At 48.5% G+C, this 24,125-nt stretch overlaps 1 protein-coding gene across 4 annotated transcripts in view; it reads right to left on the bottom strand.

Moving 5' to 3' along the window:
- Nucleotides 1–590: 590 nt before the first annotated feature.
- Nucleotides 591–24,125, bottom strand: part of LOC119899862 (CSC1-like protein 2) — a 41,145-nt gene continuing 17,610 nt past the window's right edge. For 3 of the 4 annotated variants that reach the window (XM_038714663.1, XM_038714665.1, XM_038714664.1), the window contains 17 exons: nucleotides 22,470–22,521; nucleotides 22,100–22,208; nucleotides 21,672–21,742; nucleotides 20,831–20,911; nucleotides 20,618–20,741; nucleotides 19,625–19,758; nucleotides 19,288–19,425; nucleotides 19,048–19,201; nucleotides 18,846–18,952; nucleotides 17,477–17,563; nucleotides 17,320–17,385; nucleotides 16,775–16,937; nucleotides 8,431–8,536; nucleotides 7,963–8,130; nucleotides 7,654–7,769; nucleotides 7,475–7,558; nucleotides 591–6,014 (listed from right to left, as the gene is read on the bottom strand). In XM_038714663.1, the coding sequence (XP_038570591.1) occupies nucleotides 5,784–6,014; nucleotides 7,475–7,558; nucleotides 7,654–7,769; nucleotides 7,963–8,130; nucleotides 8,431–8,536; nucleotides 16,775–16,937; nucleotides 17,320–17,385; nucleotides 17,477–17,563; nucleotides 18,846–18,952; nucleotides 19,048–19,201; nucleotides 19,288–19,425; nucleotides 19,625–19,758; nucleotides 20,618–20,741; nucleotides 20,831–20,911; nucleotides 21,672–21,742; nucleotides 22,100–22,208; nucleotides 22,470–22,521 (1,991 nt within the window). In that variant the 3' untranslated portion in view covers nucleotides 591–5,783. Of the gene's footprint in view, nucleotides 6,015–7,474; nucleotides 7,559–7,653; nucleotides 7,770–7,962; nucleotides 8,131–8,430; nucleotides 8,537–16,774; nucleotides 16,938–17,319; nucleotides 17,386–17,476; nucleotides 17,564–18,845; nucleotides 18,953–19,047; nucleotides 19,202–19,287; nucleotides 19,426–19,624; nucleotides 19,759–20,617; nucleotides 20,742–20,830; nucleotides 20,912–21,671; nucleotides 21,743–22,099; nucleotides 22,209–22,469; nucleotides 22,522–23,584 lie in introns of all 4 variants that reach the window. The other variant, XM_038714666.1, reaches the window with a different exon arrangement.

Below are 24,125 nucleotides of genomic sequence, written 5' to 3'. Positions count from 1 at the left end.
CCGGCCCTGGGCTTTACTCAGGGGCACCTTCAGCAGTGAGGCATGCTGGACTCAAACCCTCCGGTTCTTCAGCTAAGTCCCCACGGACGGAGCTACTGCCGCACAGCTGATCAACGGTCGAAACAAGGGCCAAAACGTTTCTCCGATCACAAGACTGGACACCAGTTTCTCCCAGAATCGTCTTGTCCATAAGTCACAATGGTTCAGGTCCAGGACACTTCTCACATCATACAGATCTGAAGCTGTCCAATGTGGAACAAACAGCCTGGAGACTCTGCTGACTTACAAACCCAAGCTGAAGACCTCATCGTTTACCGCCGCGGATTAAGTAATGTTCTGTTTAATCAAACATGTTTTATAGTTTTTATTCTGCATGCTTGGTGAAGCTCGGTGGGTAGAAACCAACTGAAGCACATTTCACAATTATTAAGTGACAGAAAAAGATCAGTTGGATCATTAAACCCCCCAAACTGGCCGACTGTCCTCAGCTGAGAGAATAAAAGTTTACCTGGTTATTATACTGCTCCTATTACTAAAGTAATAACGGCCTGATCGTTCACACGGGATTAACACACTCAAAGAACAAGTCGAACAGATGAAAGCCAATTTTATTGATCAAGTAACATAAATAGGACAAATGTTTCACTGTACATACAACCTGGAAACCAAAGTCAAAATAAATAGTGTCACAGCAATAAATTAAACGCATGAGATGGACCAGTAGACTGTTAGCCTGGAGTCGTCGTTCGTCTCGGAGGACGACAGTGCAGTTCGATGGCTATTTACACACATTTTATTTTACACAGCTTTTTCATTTTCAGCACGTTTCACTTCACTCGTCCGTCTTTACATTTGTCTTTTTTTTTTTTAACAACTTCAACAGCAACAATTTAAAAACCTAAGAAAAGCAAAAAAGCAGCGGCTGATTATTAAAAACCTTTAGTTACATGTTACAACAGCTTCGTCACAGCAGTTTCTTTAATACGCGTTCGGTATCAAATACTTCAGTCGGCAGGTTACAAAAATATCACTCTTTTGTTTTAACGAGCGTCTTCAGACGTCAGCGAACGCAGCAGCTCTCGACCCTCAGACCAGAACAAGACCTTTGACCCCGTCTGATGCTGAGCTTGCTGTTGAACGCAACCTGCTCTGCAGCGCTGAGCGCTCACGTTAACTAAAAAGACTTTCTGGGATGCATTTAAAGGGTTTCGGGGGAAACGATGACTCATCCTGTAGAGAAACAGCAGTTTGCTGAACACTCTGCCCGGCAGCAGCTCAGCAGCTCTTCATCATGAAGCTGAAGCTGCGCTCTGGTTGAAAACAGGACGTTTCCTACGTAGCTCGCCAGCTAACGAGCTACATCTGTGAAAAATAGAAAGTGCGGCTCAGATGTTTGTAGCTGTAAAAAAAACACGACTCTTAAATATGTTCCTTCGAACGACATGATGAACGTTTGGTTAGCTGCTGCTAACGGCGTCCTGCGGTTACTGTAGACAACAGATGGCGAATCTTGGATTAAGATCTCCAACTAGAAACATCTCGATATCCTCGAGACCAACGAGCAGAGTTATTTTCTTTACTACAAATGTGGCTCATATTTAGTTTTAACACCAGTTATAAGCTAAAAAAGGTTTTACCGCCCAGGTTTCATCAGCGGGTTGTTTCTGTAGTCTTTATTTCAGGTTCAAATGAAACGTGAGCATCATTTTGTTTTGTGATTGAACGGATCTAAAGAAAGAACGGCTGAGGGGTTTCCCAGACTGTCGGGTTGAGAGCTGCTGCTGAGCTGAACCTCCTGGTCTCAGACTCGGACATCAGGTCTAGATCGCTCTCCTTCGTGTGCATACAATCACAGCTGGAGCGCCGGAAAGTCGACGCCCGGCTGGAGGTGTAGAGGAAACTTAAGAGTCAAAAAAACACCTGGACACATACGCTGCAGGTTCTCCGGCGTGCAGCCGCCGAACGCCGCTGGTGAAAAACGGCGTCCTGGTGGCTACAGCTTTCATAGTCCAGCACTGTGTCTGCAACACACGCACACACGCACACACCAAAAATGAAAACGAGAAACAAAAACTGATGTAAACATTTTAGGAAAACAAACAACTCCTGAGACTGTTTCGTCGTCACGCCGCTGCACTGAAAACGTTTTATTATTTGAAAGTGCCCCCCCCCTCTCCCTCGCTTCCTGATGATGATGATGATGCTGCCAGCTGGGTGGCCAACCGATAACTACGGCGGTCGTGGGCCGGTCCTCTATCACGCCTATGATGCTTACGTTTAAACAACACACATGCGTAAGACGAGCAGCTGCAAAGCAAGTGCAGTGTTTGTCCACTAGGGGGCAGATCAGAGCAGAATTATCCCTGGCGACGCCAAATTATATTCAGCGCATCTAAAAATGGCAACAGTTGTTCGACAACTTAACTACAACTCGTAAGTGGACTGGGGCTTAAGGGCACCCAGATATTCAGTATGTCTCAAAAGAGACAGATTTAAAAAAAGAACGGTCCAAATCTGACGAGCTGACCACTAGTGTGCCACTAGCCTCAGTCTGTTAGCATGATATCATGACCAGGGACCTGTTAGCTTTAGCCTCAGTCTGTTAGCATGATATCATGACCAGGGACCTGTTAGCTTTAGCCTCAGTCTGTTAGCATGATATCATGACCAGGGACCTGTTAGCTTTAGCCTCAATCTGTTAGCATGCTATCATGACCAGGGACCTGTTAGCTTTAGCCTCAGTCTGTTAGCATGATATCATGCACCAGGGCATATTAGCATGCTATCATGACCTTGGACCTGTTAGCTTCAGCTTCATTATGTTAGCATTATTATTTTTGATACATATTTAAGACTCTTTGACAGAGTTCTGGTTTTTAAATTAGGCGGCTAGAAACAGATTTTTCAACCAACTGATGGAGCAAACGTTAGCTTAATTAGCTAACTAACTACAGCTGATAAAATCAGTTGTAATTTCAGCCAACGAAGTTGAAGATTGCCGGGTGGAAATGACAAACTTCCTTTGTTTACTTCTGTATTAACTTAAGGAACAAATGTGTCATAAATTACTATAAATGATGATGCTAAATCTGCTTCCATTATCAAAGTAAACTGTAAATGCCGAAAGGTTAGCAACAGTTAGCTACGTTTCAGACACCATGGACAAAATACCAGTTTGTAATTGGATGGCAGGTGTCCATTGAAAATTGCATATGGGGACACGTAAACTTGATTGTCACAGAAATTAAAAGAAACGAGAGATCAGAAGTAAATACGACGAGGTGTTATGGTGTGAGAAAGTAGTGGTAGATCGTTTAAAGTGAAGACGGAAGTTGCCACCAATTTCCCTCCAAAATCCCTTCAATCAGAGGAAACAGGCCCCGACTAAGCGCACATCATCAGAAACCGCAAGGATCATAGGAAAGTGACGACCGAACCTCCCTCCATCTTGAAAAATACTGTCCATCAGAGCTGCAGCTGAAGCCTCGTTTTTAGTATGAACTTTGAGTAAAAGCAACCAAAGTTAATTTTCTTTAAAAAAAACCATTACCCTCGAGATGTGGCTACATGATATCTCAGTGTGTTGTTCAATTTGAATCCAGGACAAATACATCACATATCTTTATCTGTTTGTTGACAGATAGGTCTAGGGTGTGTTTAGCCTAGCTTAGCACAAAGACAAGACTAGAAGCAGAGGAAAACTGCTAGCCTAGCCAAGCATCATCAAAGGTTGATTTCAAATGCACTGTAGTTGGCTAAGGAGTTCGTCAACAATCCATCCAAGAGTCAGGTTGGTTTTGTTGGTTAGCTCTAGGGGTCAAAATCTAGATTTTAAATCTCAAACTTTACGGTTAGCCTTAGAGACAAGAACAGAAGCTAGTAAGAAGATACAACAAGTAAATCAGACAGACTTGAAGTTCTTGGAAGAGGTCGTTTTCTTTTTCATCTTGTGCTAGATTCTTTATGTAGATTGATATTAAGCCATGAAATATTAGCTTCTTGGCCCCTGGCTCTAGTCAACCACACCCAGACTACAGGATGAACAGGTAACTAGCTGGTTAACTAACTAAATCCAACACGTAAATCAGACACTTGGAATGAACCCAATCAAGACCTAGAAGATTATCCTAAACTAATTTCTAACATCACTAATTGTTAGCTTTAGAGACGAAGATAAACGCTAACAAGAAGATACAACATGTAAATCAGACAGACATCAAGCTGTATGAAGGTAGATTTAATTTCCTCATTTGGTGTAGCTAGGCTAACAGTTTCCCCCTGCTTTCATTCTTTGTGCTAAGCTATGCTAAACGCGCCCTGTCTGTGCACTGGACACAGAGATGAAACTGATGTCCAATCTGGAACATGTAACTTAACAAAAGGGATTTCAGCTGGACTAAATATAGTTGGACCATTTAGGCTTGAACTGCAGCAATAACGCAGTAAAAAAGGGACTTTGTTGACATCTGTAGATGTGAAAGTCAAACACGATAAGTTTTCCTTCTAAACACGGACATTTTCGGACCAAAGTGAAGGAAAACATTTTGTTGAACTACTTCTACAGTAGACTAACAACCGGTTTTAGAAGCACTGGAACTTGTTAACCAGATGTTTTTGGTCACCTGGTGGTGATGTTGAACCTTTCATGGTGCAGGTTTGTGTACAATAAGCTACCGGACACACACAGACAGACAGACAGACAAGTGCACACTTCAGAAACACACAAACAGAAAACATTTTCCCTTGAGAGTCCTGACAGCTTCGGGCGTTGAGGGTAGACCGTCCGGACGAAAAGCGCTGCTCTTACCCGCGTCTACCCGAGCTCAAACTACTCGACTCATCTTCACAAAGTTCTCCCCAAGGATGAAAAGAGTTTTGATTGCTAAACCTACGCAGACACAAACATCCCCGTTCCCTTTGTCAGGTGTTCATGATTTAAGGTAGTTCGGGTGAAATCAAAACCAGAAAAGAAAGCCTCCTCGGGGTGGAAACCTAGCGAGTTCATTGGCCACAACAGACTGCGATGGAGGACATCGTCTGAAGGCGGCGATGTCATTAAACCAGACAGCACTTTTAACGACATGCAGCGAAAGCTTGGCAGGTCAGAAAAAACAAATACTTCTAGGTGATGTGTTGAACATACCGGCAAAATCCAGGATCCACAGGTTCCACAAAAAGAAAGATGAAAACGGCGAACAAGGAAGGGAGACTGAGATGCGTCTGCATAAGCAAGGCTTCTACCACTACGAGAGCTGGCGGTTGGCGACTTATTTAGCACTCCGATCTTGGAGGTAAGCGGCAGCGGGCGTTTATTGGAGGCGTCCGCCAGGCCAAGGAAAAAGACAGCGTCAGCATCAGCGTTGACCCCTCGACAGGTCGAGTCCCGGCGACCCGCGGTGGGATCAGGAGTCAAGACACGAGTGCGAACGAACAAAATCCAGCCCAGGCACGAAAACCCCGTCCCACACCTCGAGAAAAATACAAAACAAAAAAGAGAAACTTTTGGCTTTGAGGTTATGTACAGTGACTGTACATAAGTGTGGAGACAGTTTGATGTCCATCAAGTTTCCACAGACGTGCAGGACTGGATGTTGGCGAGCCGGCGCCGGCGTCAAAGGTCAGGGTCAAGTCTTCTTGTAGGGAGAGGGTGGAGCTAACCGTGTAAGTCTATGTGTATGTGTGTTTGTGTGTGTAGTGATTCTACAGTCAGCTTTATTTTCCATCTGTTGTGTGGATATGGACCCTCAACAAGCTCCGCCCCCTCCCACTAGGTCCACCGCCAGCTACTGGCGGACCTCGTTGGCGATCAGACTGTCCTCCCCTGACTGAAAATCCGCCTCATTGATGCTGCTCCCTCCGTTCAGCATCTCCTCGTCCTGGGACGACCCTCGGTCCTCCTCGCCGCTGCCACCGCCCGGCTCGTCTGAGTTTGGGTCCTGGAGCACCTGGGCAATGTACATCTGCTGCTGCTGCTGCTGCTGTTGCTGCTGCTGCTGCTGCTGCTGCTGCCGCCGCTGGACCACAAAAAAACCCACAACAAACAGGTTAACCAGCGAGTAGTATGTAGCTGCAGTACTGGAGGCTGCAGTTTCAGGACCGCAATCCTTGGACCGGAACTGCATTTCTAGGACCCTTGCTTACTTTGATACTGCCAGCTAGCTGACTGGTTACTCTTGACAGCCCCTCAAGGCCAATTACCCTCGCCACAACCATCAGCGAGTGTGTGCCAAAGCTTAAGTTATTGATTATAAGCATGTCGACCGGTTAACCCTACAGCTGCTAGCTGACAGGGTTAACCTCCTTTGTGTTGCTGTGCATTACCACCACCACTCCAACAGATGGCGCTGTCGCAAAAGAACTACGGTCCCAGGATTGCAGGGGTCCTGAAACTGCAGCCTCCTGTACTGCAGCTACATAATATTGTAACCAGCAAGGGGAGCGAAAAACCACCACAAACAGGTTAACCAGAAGGGGGAGTGTTTGCAAGCTACGCAGGATCTTTTTAGAGTTAAAGACTAGCCGGAGTCGCCACACTGAGCTTCCATCCACACTCCTACGTTCTCGTTTTAAACCTCAGACCTTCTGATACTTTTGCACCTGCCATCTGGAACTAAAACAGATAATCTGAACTTCTAAGAGACTGAAAACACTGACTGTTTTGGTTTTAAACTCCGGGGTAGAGTGTTACTGCTGACCGGTGAAAACGATGACGCTCACGTTTGGCTTCCTGATTGGCTCTTATCAGTCAGTCAAAGCAGAAACACGATGCTGCTGACAGAGTTTTATTAAAACATGTTGTACTGTGTAAATAACACTTCTACTCATGTACTGTGCAAGTCGTGTTCCTTTTACTAACAGTTCCACTTCGCTGTTGGTCCATGCTGGTCCAAGAAATTTCTGCTGTTCTTCATTCGTCTCTAGTAGAACTTTCTTCTTTAGTCGAGCTATCGAGTAGACAACCTGCTTCCTGTTTACACCGGCACGCACGTGCCTAGAGTATGTGAACGGTCACGTGATGTGCATTTTAATTTGTTTGAATCTAGACGGAGATTAATTCTTATACGCAGCTAAAACGCTGGTGGGGATGGAAAATGTAGTAGTGTGGATGGAGCCTGAGTTTCCAAATCAAAGCTATGAGCGAGTGTTTCATGCAGTCTATGATCATACATAATAAAAAGAACTGGGTTCTTGTTTCATACTGACAAATCTTTTGTACTTTCCATAGAAAAAAAGTCTTAAAGGTTGGCATATAATGTCTGAGTCCTAGTCTTGTTGACTTTTTCTATGATGGAACAAATCCAGATTTAAATCATCTCTCCCGTTATGAGCTGTATTTGATTTATATACAGTCCAAGTTCTTAACAAGTAAAAGTAAGAAACCTAAACTGGATCCTAACCCTAAAGGTCCTTAGAGATATAGTTCGATCTTGTGTGCACAACGTAATAACTTGAGCGCAACTTGTAAGTGAGCCACCTGAGATTTGGTGGTGGGGGAGGACGAGGGACGAGCTGGACGTCCATTCTCGACGGCGTCCACATCGTTCTCCTTGGTGTCGATCTGAGACGGAGACACAGAGGGAGACAGTGTAAACACCAACACGGATGTTTCACACACGTTCCTTTGGGAACCTTCACTAAAAGAAGTTGCTGTACCTTGTAGTTGTGAGCGCTGAGGTACTTAAAGTGTCCGAAGCAGACGTGAGACAGACAGACCACGATGGTGATGATCAGCACCACCAAGGTGAACATGGACGTCGCTGTCTCGAAACCTGAAAGCACATTAGCAGTTTTAATTAGCATTCAACAACTTCGCTCACACAAACATAGATTGAATGTTTATCCGGGTTAGGGTCAACCATTGAAAGGACACGTTCAACGGTACGCTTCCTGTGATAGGTTCAAATGGTGTCTTGACTGACTTGAGGCTTGCTCGGGGGGGGGGGGGGGGGGGGGGCGGCTTACCTGTGCGTACAGTGGAGAAGAAGAGCAACCAGAAGAGGCAGAGGATGGGTGCGGCCACAACCTGGGTGACGGCCCCGGAATGGATCTTCTTGTCCAGTTTGGAGGGCAGGTAGGCGTAGTACATGTTGTATCTGTCCACCAGGTGTTTCAGCAGCATGTACATCAGACCTGGTTCAGGAAGTCCCACAGACGACTTAACATATCTGATCAGTCATTACTGACGGGATTTGACAAGGCTAGAGACGGAACTTGATTTGGACTTATGTGGATTGACTTGGGATTCGGCATGGATTTGAATTGACTGATATGATACTTATTTGGACTTGCCACTAAAGTCCTACAAACAACTGTGATGACTAGTATTACCCTTAGTACTAGTGCTGTGGTACTATATTCTTGTACTATATTGTATTACAGATGCTGTCGTAGTAGCAGTGCAGTATGGGGTGTGGTGTACTTGAGACTGACCGAAGGGGACGATGATGGGGCAGGTGATGCTGTAGGCCATCACCACCGTGAAGACGTTCATCATCCAGGCGTACGCCGCTCCGAACTGAAACTCATAGGCCTGGTGCTGCAGGGACCAAACACAGGCTTTAAACAGGACACAGCAGCAGCAACAGCAGCGCCCCCATGAGGCTGCAATGTTGAGGCACGTCAATCATCTTACTCAGGGTCACCATAAGTCAGAGTCACTGTCCGTCCTCTCGATCAGGGTCACCATAAGTTAGGGTCACGGTCAGTCCTCTTAGTTAGGGTCACGGTCAGTCAGAGTCACTGTCCGTCCTCTTAGTCATGGTCACGGTCAGTCAGAGTCACTGTCCGTCCTCTCGATCAGGGTCACGGTCAGTCCTCTTAGTCAGGGTCACCGTCCGTCAGAGTCACTGTCCGTCCTCTTAGTCAGGGTCACCGTCCGTCAGAGTCACTGTCCGTCCTCTCGATCAGGGTCACCATCAGTCAGAGTCACTGTCCGTCCTCTCGATCAGGGTCACGGTCCGTCCTCTTAGTCAGGGTCACCATCAGTCAGAGTCACTGTCCGTCCTCTTAGTCAGGGTCACCATCAGTCAGAGTCACTGTCCGTCCTCTCGATCAGGGTCACGGTCAGTCCTCTTAGTCAGGGTCACCATCAGTCAGAGTCACGGTCAGTCCTCTTAGTCAGGGTCACCATCAGTCAGAGTCACGGTCAGTCCTCTTAGTCAGGGTCACCATCAGTCAGAGTCACTGTCCGTCCTCTTAGTCAGGGTCACCATCAGTCAGAGTCACTGTCCGTCCTCTTAGTCAGGGTCACGGTCAGTCAGAGTCACTGTCCGTCCTCTTAGTCAGGGTCACGGTCAGTCAGAGTCACTGTCCGTCCTCTCGATCAGGGTCACGGTCAGTCCTCTTAGTCAGGGTCACCATCAGTCAGAGTCACGGTCAGTCCTCTTAGTCAGGGTCACCATCAGTCAGAGTCACTGTCCGTCCTCTCGATCAGGGTCACGGTCAGTCCTCTTAGTCAGGGACACGGTCAGTCAGAGTCACTGTCCGTCCTCTTAGTCAGGGTCACCATCAGTCAGAGTCACTGTCCGTCCTCTTAGTCAGGGTCACCATCAGTCAGAGTCACTGTCCGTCCTCTTAGTCAGGGTCACCATCAGTCAGAGTCACTGTCCGTCCTCTTAGTCAGGGTCACTGTCCGTCCTCTCGATCAGGGTCACGGTCAGTCCTCTTAGTCAGGGTCACTGTCCGTCCTCTCGATCAGGGTCACGGTCAGTCCTCTTAGTCAGGGACACGGTCAGTCAGAGTCACTGTCCGTCCTCTTAGTCAGGGTCACCATCAGTCAGAGTCACTGTCCGTCCTCTTAGTCAGGGTCACTGTCCGTCCTCTCGATCAGGGTCACGGTCAGTCCTCTTAGTCAGGGTCACTGTCCGTCCTCTTAGTCAGGGTCACGGTCAGTCCTCTTAGTCAGGGTCACGGTCAGTCCTCTTAGTCAGGGTCACCATCAGTCAGAGTCACTGTCCGTCCTCTTAGTCAGGGACACGGTCCGTCCTCTTAGTCAGGGTCACCATCAGTCAGAGTCACTGTCCGTCCTCTTAGTCAGGGACACGGTCCGTCCTCTTAGTCAGGGTCACCATCAGTCAGGGTCACTGTCAGTCCTCTTAGTCAGGGTCACTGTCCGTCCTCTTAGTCAGGGTCACCATCAGTCAGAGTCACTGTCCGTCCTCTTAGTCAGGGTCACGGTCAGTCAGAGTCACTGTCCGTCCTCTTAGTCAGGGACACGGTCAGTCCTCTTAGTCAGAGTCACTGTCCGTCCTCTTAGTCAGGGTCACGGTCAGTCAGAGTCACGGTCAGTCCTCTTGATCAGGGTCACGGTCCGTCCTCTTAGTCAGGGTCACCATCAGTCAGAGTCACGGTCAGTCCTCTTAGTCAGGGTCACCATCAGTCAGAGTCACTGTCAGTCCTCTTAGTCAGGGTCACGGTCCGTCCTCTTAGTCAGGGTCACCATCAGTCAGAGTCACTGTCAGTCCTCTTAGTCAGAGTCACGGTCCGTCCTCTTAGTCAGGGTCACCATCAGTCAGAGTCACGGTCAGTCCTCTTAGTCAGGGTCACGGTCCGTCCTCTTAGTCAGGGTCACCATCAGTCAGAGTCACTGTCAGTCCTCTTAGTCAGGGTCACGGTCAGTCCTCTCGATCAGGGTCACGGTCAGTCCTCTTAGTCAGGGTCACCATCAGTCAGAGTCACTGTCCGTCCTCTCGATCAGGGTCACGGTCAGTCCTCTTAGTCAGGGTCACCATCAGTCAGAGTCACGGTCAGTCCTCTTAGTCAGGGTCACCATCAGTCAGAGTCACGGTCAGTCCTCTTAGTCAGGGTCACCATCAGTCAGAGTCACTGTCCGTCCTCTTAGTCAGGGTCACCGTCAGTCAGAGTCACTGTCCGTCCTCTTAGTCAGGGTCACGGTCAGTCAGAGTCACTGTCCGTCCTCTTAGTCAGGGTCACGGTCAGTCAGAGTCACTGTCCGTCCTCTCGATCAGGGTCACGGTCAGTCCTCTTAGTCAGGGTCACCATCAGTCAGAGTCACGGTCAGTCCTCTTAGTCAGGGTCACCATCAGTCAGAGTCACTGTCCGTCCTCTCGATCAGGGTCACGGTCAGTCCTCTTAGTCAGGGACACGGTCAGTCAGAGTCACTGTCCGTCCTCTTAGTCAGGGTCACCATCAGTCAGAGTCACTGTCCGTCCTCTTAGTCAGGGTCACCATCAGTCAGAGTCACTGTCCGTCCTCTTAGTCAGGGTCACTGTCCGTCCTCTCGATCAGGGTCACGGTCAGTCCTCTTAGTCAGGGTCACTGTCCGTCCTCTCGATCAGGGTCACGGTCAGTCCTCTTAGTCAGGGACACGGTCAGTCAGAGTCACTGTCCGTCCTCTTAGTCAGGGTCACCATCAGTCAGAGTCACTGTCCGTCCTCTTAGTCAGGGTCACTGTCCGTCCTCTCGATCAGGGTCACGGTCAGTCCTCTTAGTCAGGGTCACTGTCCGTCCTCTTAGTCAGGGTCACGGTCAGTCCTCTTAGTCAGGGTCACGGTCAGTCCTCTTAGTCAGGGTCACCATCAGTCAGAGTCACTGTCCGTCCTCTTAGTCAGGGACACGGTCCGTCCTCTTAGTCAGGGTCACCATCAGTCAGAGTCACTGTCCGTCCTCTTAGTCAGGGACACGGTCCGTCCTCTTAGTCAGGGTCACCATCAGTCAGGGTCACTGTCAGTCCTCTTAGTCAGGGTCACTGTCCGTCCTCTTAGTCAGGGTCACCATCAGTCAGAGTCACTGTCCGTCCTCTTAGTCAGGGTCACGGTCAGTCAGAGTCACTGTCCGTCCTCTTAGTCAGGGACACGGTCAGTCCTCTTAGTCAGAGTCACTGTCCGTCCTCTTAGTCAGGGTCACGGTCAGTCAGAGTCACGGTCAGTCCTCTTGATCAGGGTCACGGTCCGTCCTCTTAGTCAGGGTCACCATCAGTCAGAGTCACGGTCAGTCCTCTTAGTCAGGGTCACCATCAGTCAGAGTCACTGTCAGTCCTCTTAGTCAGGGTCACGGTCCGTCCTCTTAGTCAGGGTCACCATCAGTCAGAGTCACTGTCAGTCCTCTTAGTCAGGGTCACGGTCCGTCCTCTTAGTCAGGGTCACCATCAGTCAGAGTCACTGTCAGTCCTCTTAGTCAGAGTCACGGTCCGTCCTCTTAGTCAGGGTCACCATCAGTCAGAGTCACGGTCAGTCCTCTTAGTCAGGGTCACGGTCCGTCCTCTTAGTCAGGGTCACCATCAGTCAGAGTCACTGTCAGTCCTCTTAGTCAGGGTCACGGTCAGTCCTCTCGATCAGGGTCACGGTCAGTCCTCTTAGTCAGGGTCACCATCAGTCAGAGTCACGGTCAGTCCTCTTAGTCAGGGTCACCATCAGTCAGAGTCACTGTCCGTCCTCTTAGTCAGAGTCACTGTCCGTCCTCTTAGTCAGGGTCACCATCAGTCAGAGTCACGGTCAGTCCTCTTAGTCAGGGTCACGGTCCGTCCTCTTAGTCAGGGTCACCATCAGTCAGAGTCACTGTCAGTCCTCTTAGTCAGGGTCACGGTCAGTCCTCTTAGTCAGGGTCACCATCAGTCAGAGTCACTGTCCGTCCTCTCGATCAGGGTCACGGTCAGTCCTCTTAGTCAGAGTCACTGTCCGTCCTCTTAGTCAGGGTCACGGTCAGTCAGAGTCACGGTCAGTCCTCTTGATCAGGGTCACGGTCCGTCCTCTTAGTCAGGGTCACCATCAGTCAGAGTCACGGTCAGTCCTCTTAGTCAGGGTCACGGTCCGTCCTCTTAGTCAGGGTCACCATCAGTCAGAGTCACTGTCAGTCCTCTTAGTCAGGGTCACCATCAGTCAGAGTCACGGTCAGTCCTCTTAGTCAGGGTCACCATCAGTCAGAGTCACTGTCCGTCCTCTTAGTCAGAGTCACTGTCCGTCCTCTTAGTCAGGGTCACCATCAGTCAGAGTCACGGTCAGTCCTCTTAGTCAGGGTCACGGTCCGTCCTCTTAGTCAGGGTCACCATCAGTCAGAGTCACTGTCAGTCCTCTTAGTCAGGGTCACGGTCAGTCCTCTTAGTCAGGGTCACCATCAGTCAGAGTCACTGTCCGTCCTCTCGATCAGGGTCACGGTCAGTCCTCTTAGTCAGAGTCACTGTCCGTCCTCTTAGTCAGGGTCACGGTCAGTCAGAGTCACGGTCAGTCCTCTTGATCAGGGTCACGGTCCGTCCTCTTAGTCAGGGTCACCATCAGTCAGAGTCACGGTCAGTCCTCTTAGTCAGGGTCACGGTCCGTCCTCTTAGTCAGGGTCACCATCAGTCAGAGTCACTGTCAGTCCTCTTAGTCAGAGTCACGGTCCGTCCTCTTAGTCAGGGTCACCATCAGTCAGAGTCACGGTCAGTCCTCTTAGTCAGGGTCACGGTCCGTCCTCTTAGTCAGGGTCACCATCAGTCAGAGTCACTGTCAGTCCTCTTAGTCAGGGTCACGGTCAGTCCTCTCGATCAGGGTCACGGTCAGTCCTCTTAGTCAGGGTCACCATCAGTCAGAGTCACTGTCCGTCCTCTCGATCAGGGTCACGGTCAGTCCTCTTAGTCAGGGTCACCATCAGTCAGAGTCACGGTCAGTCCTCTTAGTCAGGGTCACCATCAGTCAGAGTCACGGTCAGTCCTCTTAGTCAGGGTCACCATCAGTCAGAGTCACTGTCCGTCCTCTTAGTCAGGGTCACCGTCAGTCAGAGTCACTGTCCGTCCTCTTAGTCAGGGTCACGGTCAGTCAGAGTCACTGTCCGTCCTCTTAGTCAGGGTCACGGTCAGTCAGAGTCACTGTCCGTCCTCTCGATCAGGGTCACGGTCAGTCCTCTTAGTCAGGGTCACCATCAGTCAGAGTCACGGTCAGTCCTCTTAGTCAGGGTCACCATCAGTCAGAGTCACTGTCCGTCCTCTCGATCAGGGTCACGGTCAGTCCTCTTAGTCAGGGACACGGTCAGTCAGAGTCACTGTCCGTCCTCTTAGTCAGGGTCACCATCAGTCAGAGTCACTGTCCGTCCTCTTAGTCAGGGTCACTGTCCGTCCTCTCGATCAGGGTCACGGTCAGTCCTCTTAGTCAGGGTCACTGTCCGTCCTCTCGATCAGGGTCACGGTCAGTCCTCTTAGTCAGGGACACGGTCAGTCAGAGTCACTGTCCGTCCTCTTAGTCAGGGTCACTCAGTCAGAGTCACTGTCCTCTCGTCAGGGTCACTGTCCGTCCTCTCGATCAGGGTCACGGTCAGTCCTCTTAGTCAGGGTCACTGTCCGTCCTCTTAGTCAGGGTCACGGTCAGTCCTCTTAGTCAGGGTCACGGTCAGTCCTCTTAGTCAGGGTCACCATCAGTCAGAGTCACTGTCCGTCCTCTTAGTCAGGGACACGGTCCGTCCTCTTAGTCAGGGTCACCATCAGTCAGAGTCACTGTCCGTCCTCTTAGTCAGGGACACGGTCCGTCCTCTTAGTCAGGGTCACCATCAGTCAGGGTCACTGTCAGTCCTCTTAGTCAGGGTCACTGTCCGTCCTCTTAGTCAGGGTCACCATCAGTCAGAGTCACTGTCCGTCCTCTTAGTCAGGGTCACGGTCAGTCAGAGTCACTGTCCGTCCTCTTAGTCAGGGACACGGTCAGTCCTCTTAGTCAGAGTCACTGTCCGTCCTCTTAGTCAGGGTCACGGTCAGTCAGAGTCACGGTCAGTCCTCTTGATCAGGGTCACGGTCCGTCCTCTTAGTCAGGGTCACCATCAGTCAGAGTCACGGTCAGTCCTCTTAGTCAGGGTCACCATCAGTCAGAGTCACTGTCAGTCCTCTTAGTCAGGGTCACGGTCCGTCCTCTTAGTCAGGGTCACCATCAGTCAGAGTCACTGTCAGTCCTCTTAGTCAGGGTCACGGTCCGTCCTCTTAGTCAGGGTCACCATCAGTCAGAGTCACTGTCAGTCCTCTTAGTCAGAGTCACGGTCCGTCCTCTTAGTCAGGGTCACCATCAGTCAGAGTCACGGTCAGTCCTCTTAGTCAGGGTCACGGTCCGTCCTCTTAGTCAGGGTCACCATCAGTCAGAGTCACTGTCAGTCCTCTTAGTCAGGGTCACGGTCAGTCCTCTCGATCAGGGTCACGGTCAGTCCTCTTAGTCAGGGTCACCATCAGTCAGAGTCACGGTCAGTCCTCTTAGTCAGGGTCACCATCAGTCAGAGTCACTGTCCGTCCTCTTAGTCAGAGTCACTGTCCGTCCTCTTAGTCAGGGTCACCATCAGTCAGAGTCACGGTCAGTCCTCTTAGTCAGGGTCACGGTCCGTCCTCTTAGTCAGGGTCACCATCAGTCAGAGTCACTGTCAGTCCTCTTAGTCAGGGTCACGGTCAGTCCTCTTAGTCAGGGTCACCATCAGTCAGAGTCACTGTCCGTCCTCTCGATCAGGGTCACGGTCAGTCCTCTTAGTCAGAGTCACTGTCCGTCCTCTTAGTCAGGGTCACGGTCAGTCAGAGTCACGGTCAGTCCTCTTGATCAGGGTCACGGTCCGTCCTCTTAGTCAGGGTCACCATCAGTCAGAGTCACGGTCAGTCCTCTTAGTCAGGGTCACCATCAGTCAGAGTCACTGTCCGTCCTCTTAGTCAGAGTCACTGTCCGTCCTCTTAGTCAGGGTCACCATCAGTCAGAGTCACGGTCAGTCCTCTTAGTCAGAGTCACGGTCAGTCCTCTTAGTCAGGGTCACGGTCCGTCCTCTTAGTCAGGGTCACCATCAGTCAGAGTCACTGTCCGTCCTCTCGATCAGGGTCACGGTCAGTCCTCTTAGTCAGAGTCACTGTCCGTCCTCTTAGTCAGGGTCACGGTCAGTCAGAGTCACGGTCAGTCCTCTTGATCAGGGTCACGGTCCGTCCTCTTAGTCAGGGTCACCATCAGTCAGAGTCACGGTCAGTCCTCTTAGTCAGGGTCACGGTCCGTCCTCTTAGTCAGGGTCACCATCAGTCAGAGTCACTGTCAGTCCTCTTAGTCAGGGTCACGGTCAGTCCTCTCGATCAGGGTCACGGTCAGTCCTCTCGATCAGGGTCACGGTCAGTCCTCTCGATCAGGGTCACGGTCAGTCCTCTTAGTCAGGGTCACCATCAGTCAGAGTCACGGTCAGTCCTCTTAGTCAGGGTCACGGTCAGTCCTCTTAGTCAGGGTCACCATCAGTCAGAGTCACTGTCCGTCCTCTTAGTCAGAGTCACTGTCCGTCCTCTTAGTCAGGGTCACCATCAGTCAGAGTCACTGTCAGTCCTCTTAGTCAGGGTCACGGTCAGTCCTCTCGATCAGGGTCACGGTCAGTCCTCTTAGTCAGGGTCACCATCAGTCAGAGTCACGGTCAGTCCTCTTAGTCAGGGTCACGGTCCGTCCTCTTAGTCAGGGTCACTATCAGTCAGAGTCACTGTCCGTCCTCTTAGTCGGGGTCACCATCAGTCAGAGTCACTGTCCGTCCTCTTAGTCAGAGTCACTGTCCGTCCTCTTAGTCAGGGTCACGTCAGTCCTCTTAGTCAGGGTCACCATCAGTCAGAGTCACTGTCCGTCCTCTTAGTCAGGGTCACGTCAGTCCTCTCAGTCAGGGTCACGTCAGTCCTCTCAGTCAGAGTCACGTCAGTCCTCTCAGTCAGGGTCACGTCAGTCCTCTTAGTCAGGGTCACGTCAGTCCTCTTAGTCAGGGTCACGGTCAGTCCTCTTAGTCAGGGTCACCATCAGTCAGAGTCACTGTCCGTCCTCTTAGTCAGGGTCACGTCAGTCCTCTCAGTCAGGGTCACGTCAGTCCTCACCCTCTTGACGTTGCGGCGGTCGGCGGCGGAGCGAGCCAGGCACAGCCGGATCATGTACATGAGCAGACCGGGGATCCTCAGCAGGTCCATGGCATTCCCGATGAACGCCGAGGCGATGACATAGTTGACGAAGAATGCTCCGTTATCCGGCAGGAAGACGCACCTGAAGGGGACGCAGCACCATCATTACAGCAGAACGGCCTACTACTGATCAATCAAACTTTATTGATACCTTATAGATGCGTGCAGAGAAACAGAGCTGTACATAAGCTGAATATAAACAAAGGCTAAAGATACTTTTATCACTTCAAATTATGGAAGTCCAGGACTGCCAATATTAATTTGAATTTTATGTTTAAATGTTTTTAATTTAAAATTGTATTTATTTTTTAAATATCCAATATATCCAATTTTCGATTTCTTGGGCATTTACTTGCAGTGAGGACTAGAATTAAAACCCCAGAGATAAATAATTATCAGTGTCCTCCAAACCATCATAGTGCTAGTTAGTGTTCGATAATGACATTGAACATGGGATTACTTACTCAAATCGGACTGTGGCATCAGCCAGGAACTTCTTATCGAAGAGCCAGCGGAAGAAAACATCCAGACTGAAAACCGGAGACACAGAAGTATCAGTAAGAACAGCAGAGGTCAAAGGTCACTCAGCGACAGATTCTTACAGTGAACGGTTTTTATTACCTGCTGAGTCCGAGAGACGGCAGCAGCAGAACCATGAAGATCAGGAAGGTGTAACATTTATGCATCGTTGTCCTGTTTTCTCCAGACCTGCAGACACACAGAGACGACCAAACCAGGGTCAGATACCCCCCTCAGCTACTGTAGACTTGATTTGGACCCGTGATGACTGATCTGAGGACTTGTCTCGACTGACCCAATTTAGACAGGTCTAATGACAAATTAATTTGAGACTTGACTTGGGCTTGTTTGTATATATTGAGATCTGTCCTTTAAACTGACACTTAACTTGAATTTCTTCTCAGTCAAAGTGATTTGGACGTGTCTGGAGTGACCTGAGACATGATTTGGACTTTTATCAACTGACATTCAACTTCACTTGGACTAGTCTCCTCTAATGTGAGATTTTTATTTGGATTAGTCTTGAATGACTTGAGGCTTGACCTGGACTTGCCACAGAAGTGCTACTACTAATATTGAAGTATTAAAGGTTCAGTGTGTGAGATTTAGTGGCATCTAGTGGTGAGGGTTGTGAACTGCAACCATCTGTCCAGTCTACCACTGCCCTCTAACCTTTCAGAGAGCGCAGGACAGCTACGGTGGCTCACACAGCACAAAAGGTGTCTCTTCAGAGACAGCAGAGAGTGGCCAGTCAGGAAATGAGGTTTCTTTAGGTAGATTTATTAAGAAATGATATTTACTGAATTATTCAGTAAAACCACATGTTATTGTGACTTGGCCACTGACAGACAACGTGGAAAATGTGAGCCAAGAGTGTGAAACACTGTCACTGTTTCTGCACCACAGTCCTTTATAAACCACACGTTAGATAAAGTTTATACAAACACTGAAAAGGGAAACACGTTGATTCTCTCTGTGATTATGGATCCTCGCCAAAACTGCCGCCAACAACAATATCTGGCCCGCTGCCAGATTACGGTGCTTTGATAGCGGCAACAAATATAAATACCTAAACACTTTGACAGCTGCTGAAATAGATCTCAGTCATGACAGTTACTCACATAATCACTTCCTCTTTAGTGGTTTTGTCAACAAAATAAAAGAGCGAGAAGCTTGTTTACTGTAATGCAGTATTTGGAGTTGAACTGAGCTTTTACTTTGAAAGAGCCGTCAGAGAACGTGATTCCCCTAAATGTTCTCTGCCTGGAGATACTGGGGAAATGAAAAGCGTCTGTAGGTTGATGGATGAGGATCAAACACCGAAACACAAACAGTGCAGCGCATGCCGTGACCTCAGAAACATGCGCTGCTTAATCTTTTTGTCGGAGAGAGAAAAAACAAAGTTGTCTTGAGGTGGAATCAAACCCTCAACCCTTGTGTTGCGAGTCTGAGGTGGAACCAGCAGCGGTACCTGGTCCAGTGAGCCTCGAAGAAGGCAGAGTAGTAGACGATGGTGGGCAGCAGAGCAGAGAAAGCCCAAAGCAGCAGCGTGGGGAAGAACTGAGTGACGATGGGATTCTGTACAAACAAACAAACAAACAGCAGAGTGAGAGCAGCAGGACGATGACTCATCTGCTGAGACTCGGTTGGACTTAGAGGCTGGTCGTTCTTACGTTGAGATACTCGACAGGCTTGGTGACGTTGAACTTGTCCATGGTGGAGATGATGATGGCGGGCGTGGTGAGGAAGAAGAGCAGGAGGAAGAGGATGCAGTTGATGATGAAGCAGCGGATCCACCAGGAGATCCCCCCCAGCGACAGGTGTTCCCTGCAAGAAGAAACCAGGACACGGTGAGGGGTGCATTTGATTTGTATTTGGTTGTGTTTTTAGGCGGGTGGAGTTTGCGGACGTACCAGCGGACGTTCTGCGGGTCGGGCGCGTACGAAACGCTCCAGTTGTAAACATGAAGAGCCTCGCTGAACTGAGAGGACTGTGGCTCCTGATGACACCGACAACCCTGAACCTGACAGGCGTTGAAGTCCTTCAAGATGCTGTGAAAACAGACGGGGCGGGGTCAGAGAAAGGGGTGGAGTCAGACAGAGGAGGTGAAGTTACAGAGAGGGGCGGAAGAGGTGGAGTCAGAGAAGTGCACATTCATGACATGGAAATAATTGTAGGTGGGAGGCGTGAGAAACGAGGTGGGGTCATGAGAATGGGCGGAGTCAGGGTCAGGTCAGGGGCGGGGCTCACATGGCAGTCATGGCCTCGTTCTGGAAGGTGACGAAGGCCATGCCCAGTGGTTTGGTGTGGACCTTCTCCTTCTCCTTCCTGTACTCCTCCTTCAGCTTGGCCTCCCTCTTGGTGTAGTAGCTGACCGCCTCCTCCTGCAGGACAAATGCAGGCCGCTGAATCACTGCTAACAAGGTAACAACACCTGAGCCAACACATTCACACCAGGCAAAAGAAAAAGTCCTTTCCTAAACAACAAACAACCAAATAGATAGTTGTTAAAATAAAAACTAATCAAATAGGATTGAAATGTTGAAATTGATCAAATAAAGCAACAGCCACAGATGGAGTAGGCGTGCTGGGAGACAGTTCAGCAGAACAGCGTCTGCAAATGGCCATTTTTGCGTCTTCTGAACACCGAAAGTGCTGTTTTCGCTATTTTCGGTGGATCCCTACTATTTATGGTTTCAGAGCTCATCATACGAGGACTTCCAGACGTTTTGGATCGTGCCAGGAGCATAAAACAGGCGCTCTGTAGTTTCTACATTTACGTGGGTCTGCCGTGGTGAAACTACAATGCTGCTTATATGTTGCTGCTGCAAGGAATTGTGGGACGGCGTTACCTCCTTCCCTTTGGCAAAGGATGGTGCAGTGTTCCCTACGCTAAAGGGGGTAAGGAAGGAAGCAGGGATGCACTTTTCCTCAGCTTAAGAGAACTCGACCAGCTCTCATCACGGCTGCCGCTTCCAGGTCGACATGTTATAAAACTGCCTCTTTACTTTAGTCTGAAAACTGTTTTCACAGCCTGAAAGTAAAGTAAGTAGTTAAAAGAAGTTAAATGTAGAAACAGATGATTGTCAGCATCAACGTCGTCTCAATTCTCTAACCGCCCAATCACGTTCCAGCACAGCAGCGACGTGATGTGATTTCTAACCATCATGCTGCAGGCTCACACATGCACACGCTACTCTGCGTGTGCATGTGTGAGCACAGCGTTAGCGTTATTAGCGTCACCTCCTCGCAGCCGGCGATGGCGCAGCAGCACAGGTGTCCGCAGGGTTTGGGGTTGATCATGGTGGGAACGTGTTCCTTCGCCATCAGGTCGGTGAAGAACTTCTTGCTGCGCTCCGTCTTCTTCCTGACAGACACAAACACACGGAGCATGTGTGGCTTTTCATCGTCTTTAATGTGTCTCCCAGCATGCACTGGGCCCCGACTCTGTCTCACCTCTCGGCGTTCAGAGACATCAGCTTGGCCACGTTGTAGCAGATCCGAGCCTCCAGCACCGTGCAGTTCTCGTACGCCTGCCTGAGGAACAACAAGAAGGCTCAGATCCTGCAGGCGTCACACCAAACAGAGAGACTACGGACTTATATAAAATAAATATATAATAATATAAAAATATTATCAAGGGTTCCTATTCAGCCGGCACAGTCGAGGACAAGATTAAGAGAAAATTAATTGTACTTTTTAATCAAGGTGTTATAGCCGGTGAGTGCCTGGCCCCTGACCCCCTGGAGGTCATCTTAGAAAAGAGAACGAGTGCCAAACTAAAGAATCTCATGGAGCTTGTAGACACCGAGTTGCTGTAGACTGAAGATGCCACGGTGTTTTATCCCAACAGCAATTTGATTTTTTAAATCAATGTGTCTGATTTTTTATTTGAAGTTTTCAGCTGGTCGTATTTGTAACAACCCATCAGCTTAAATCAGGCTTCAGAAGGCTGTTTTTATTTCTTGTTCTGTGCGAACCTACTGGTTGTCTTGACTACAATCCCCACATTATTGTCAATATTTTATTATCTCTTGTATCCAGCGGTTTAGACATTAACGGCTGTGTGATGTGTTATTTTGAGGGGACAGCAGATTTACACTGTTACAAGCTGTAGACTCACTACTTTACACTGGAGCAAAGGGTCATTTCTTCAGTGTTGGCTTCAGAGTTTCCCCTTTGAGGAATAATGAAGCTTTCTAATCTAATAAACAGCCTAAAATTTCACCTAAACCACAGACAAAGAAACCTTTTTAAAGATCTGAGAGGAAGACGGAACAGAAAGCAGTGAACTTACTCAAAGTGCTGTTTGATCTGACTCTCCTCTGCGTATTTAGAGATGCCGTTAATGAATAAAGTACGTTTCACCTGCAAAACACAAGACTGGGATTAAAACAAGCGACAGCAGATTTAAAATAAGATTAATTTGAACAATTATTAACGTTTCACACCTCACAGTTTAAAGTCAAAAATACTTTATCAGCATTGGGGAAGGGGGACAGTGGTGACAAAGCGAGGGTAGCGAACAAACACCTGTAAAATGCATCTGAATACATTGGACATTGTTTTCCAAATGTTACATTACACAGATAAAGATCGTCGTCACATCTCTGATGAAGCCTCAAGAAACCTAAAACGACGACGTTTGACACCTGCCGGATCCACACAGGTGACGACTGTTCATCACCGTTATTAGGCTATTAGATTTAAACTTGTGTTTCCTACCAGGTCGTCCTCCTTGTAGTGCATCTTGGAGGTGTGTCTCCTCATGCTGTAGACGGTCAGCAGCAGATACATAAAGGCGAATGAGGTGTGCAGCCACAGCAGGTTGTTCCTGGACATGAAAAAAAACACTCGGTCAGGTTTAGACACCAAGGTTGCTTAGAGGTCCTGATCCTGGATCTGCTGCTTCCTGCTGAGCAACTCAAATCGGAGAAGAAGAAAAACTAAAGCTGGAACAGATTTGAGTTTCATCGACTTCAGTCTGATCTGTGCTACTCAGATCAGACCATTAACAGGTTTACAGGGTCTCATGTGATCACCGGTGAGGATCAGTAAAGTAATCAATACAGTAAATGAACCCTTGAGAACTCACTGAGACTTCAGGTTCGCTATCGTGGTGCGTCCGAAGCTGTAGGCGTTGTTTTCTGGAAGAAAAACATAAGTCAGAGTTCATCATCAGGAAACATTTACCACTGAAGCTAACAATCAAACTAAGTACATTAAGTCAAGTACTGTACTGAAGTACACTTCTGAGGTACTATACGGATTCAGAATACAAACTATAATCACCAAATACATGACGATGTATTTGTATCACAAACTACCCCGCTGAATATAAAACAAACCCAACAGGAAGTCAGCCATTTTAAATTTTATGGTAATTTCTTACGATTTACAGGATCCGTACTTTAACGTACTCCTCCTACAGGATTAATTGGATCGATTTCAAATTTTTGCTGCACAATCTACAGACCCTTGCGATTAAAAGTTGTGTTAACGGTGAGTTTTCGCTAAAGGGCGGGCTTGTGGCGTGGCGTCGAAAATGGATGTTTCGCCGTCAAACAGGAAGTTGTTGTAACTTTTCTGTACATAGCCACATCTGCACCAAACTGTACATGTTTGATATGAGCCCCACCCTGAACACATCTACAAGCCAATATAGTCACAGCGCCACCTACTGGTAAGCCCTGTGTGACAAGCATAATTTGTTTTACAGGAAATTTTCACAGGATGTTCCACATTTGATGTACTGGGACACAATGTGTTATAATTGGAGTTTCTCTAGGGCAGTGGTTCTTAACCTGGGGGCCGGGAACCTCTGGGGGAGCAGCTACTATAAACACAAAAATAGAAAAACACTGACTTAAAAATATTTTCAACTTCAAAAAGGGGTCAGAGTGCCAGAAAGGTTAAGAACCGCTGCTCTCTGGGACGCAGGAAGTGACTGAACTCCTTCGTGCATCGTACTAAAAAGCCGTGTGTGAAGGAGCGAGTTCATCGCTGCTTGTATATTTTAATGATAATACTTTTGTAACTTTACTTAAGTAAAATATACTTCTTCCAGAACTGATGTTACTACAAAAAACTTCCTAATCAGAGAGTCCAGGTTGAGCTAAAACCACCATCTACCATCAGACAGCAAACACAGACCAACACGCCCACAGACCTGCTACAGACCTGCTACAGTTCTGGTCTGACTGCTGTTACCTTCTTTAGAAGGAAGTCCGGGCGCTCCTTGGTTTAGGAAAGCATCTTTACTGATAATTCTGACTAAAACCAGACACAAGGCGAGAACACTGTGAGTCCAGAGCTGCTGAGCTCTCAGAGGTCAATGTACAAACTCACATTTCTGATAAACAAGTTATAAATAGTAAATTCAACTCCTATGATGTCATTTATTTACAGTTGCAGACTGTTTTGGAATAGATCATGTGTCTAATCTTTTACTTGTACTGACAAACGTCTGTAATTCAGGACTCTATTCAAACAGGATCTAAACATTAGTTGGCTCTCATCGTTATATACATCGTCATATTTTTCCCAAAATAAGGCCTCATGAGGCAGAAATGGAAGGGAGGGGCTTCTATAGCTCTCTGTAGCTGCCTAGCTAGTTTTGAAATGTCTAATGTGAAGAGATTACAAAGTCGGAAGCACCTTAAACCGACCAATCAGCAGCAAGCTCTGTGTGGAAGACTAGTGGTTCCCAACCTGGGGATTGGGACCCCCAGTAGGGGTCTCAACATGGATC

This window comes from Micropterus salmoides, unplaced genomic scaffold, assembly GCF_014851395.1.
Source record: "Micropterus salmoides isolate LMB-PRFRI ecotype aquatic unplaced genomic scaffold, ASM1485139v1 Ms_hic_scaffold_12, whole genome shotgun sequence".
Lineage (NCBI taxonomy): Eukaryota > Metazoa > Chordata > Actinopteri > Centrarchiformes > Centrarchidae > Micropterus > Micropterus salmoides.
The sequence above is the reverse complement of the archived record's forward strand: the minus strand, read 5'-3'. Positions and strand labels throughout refer to the sequence as shown.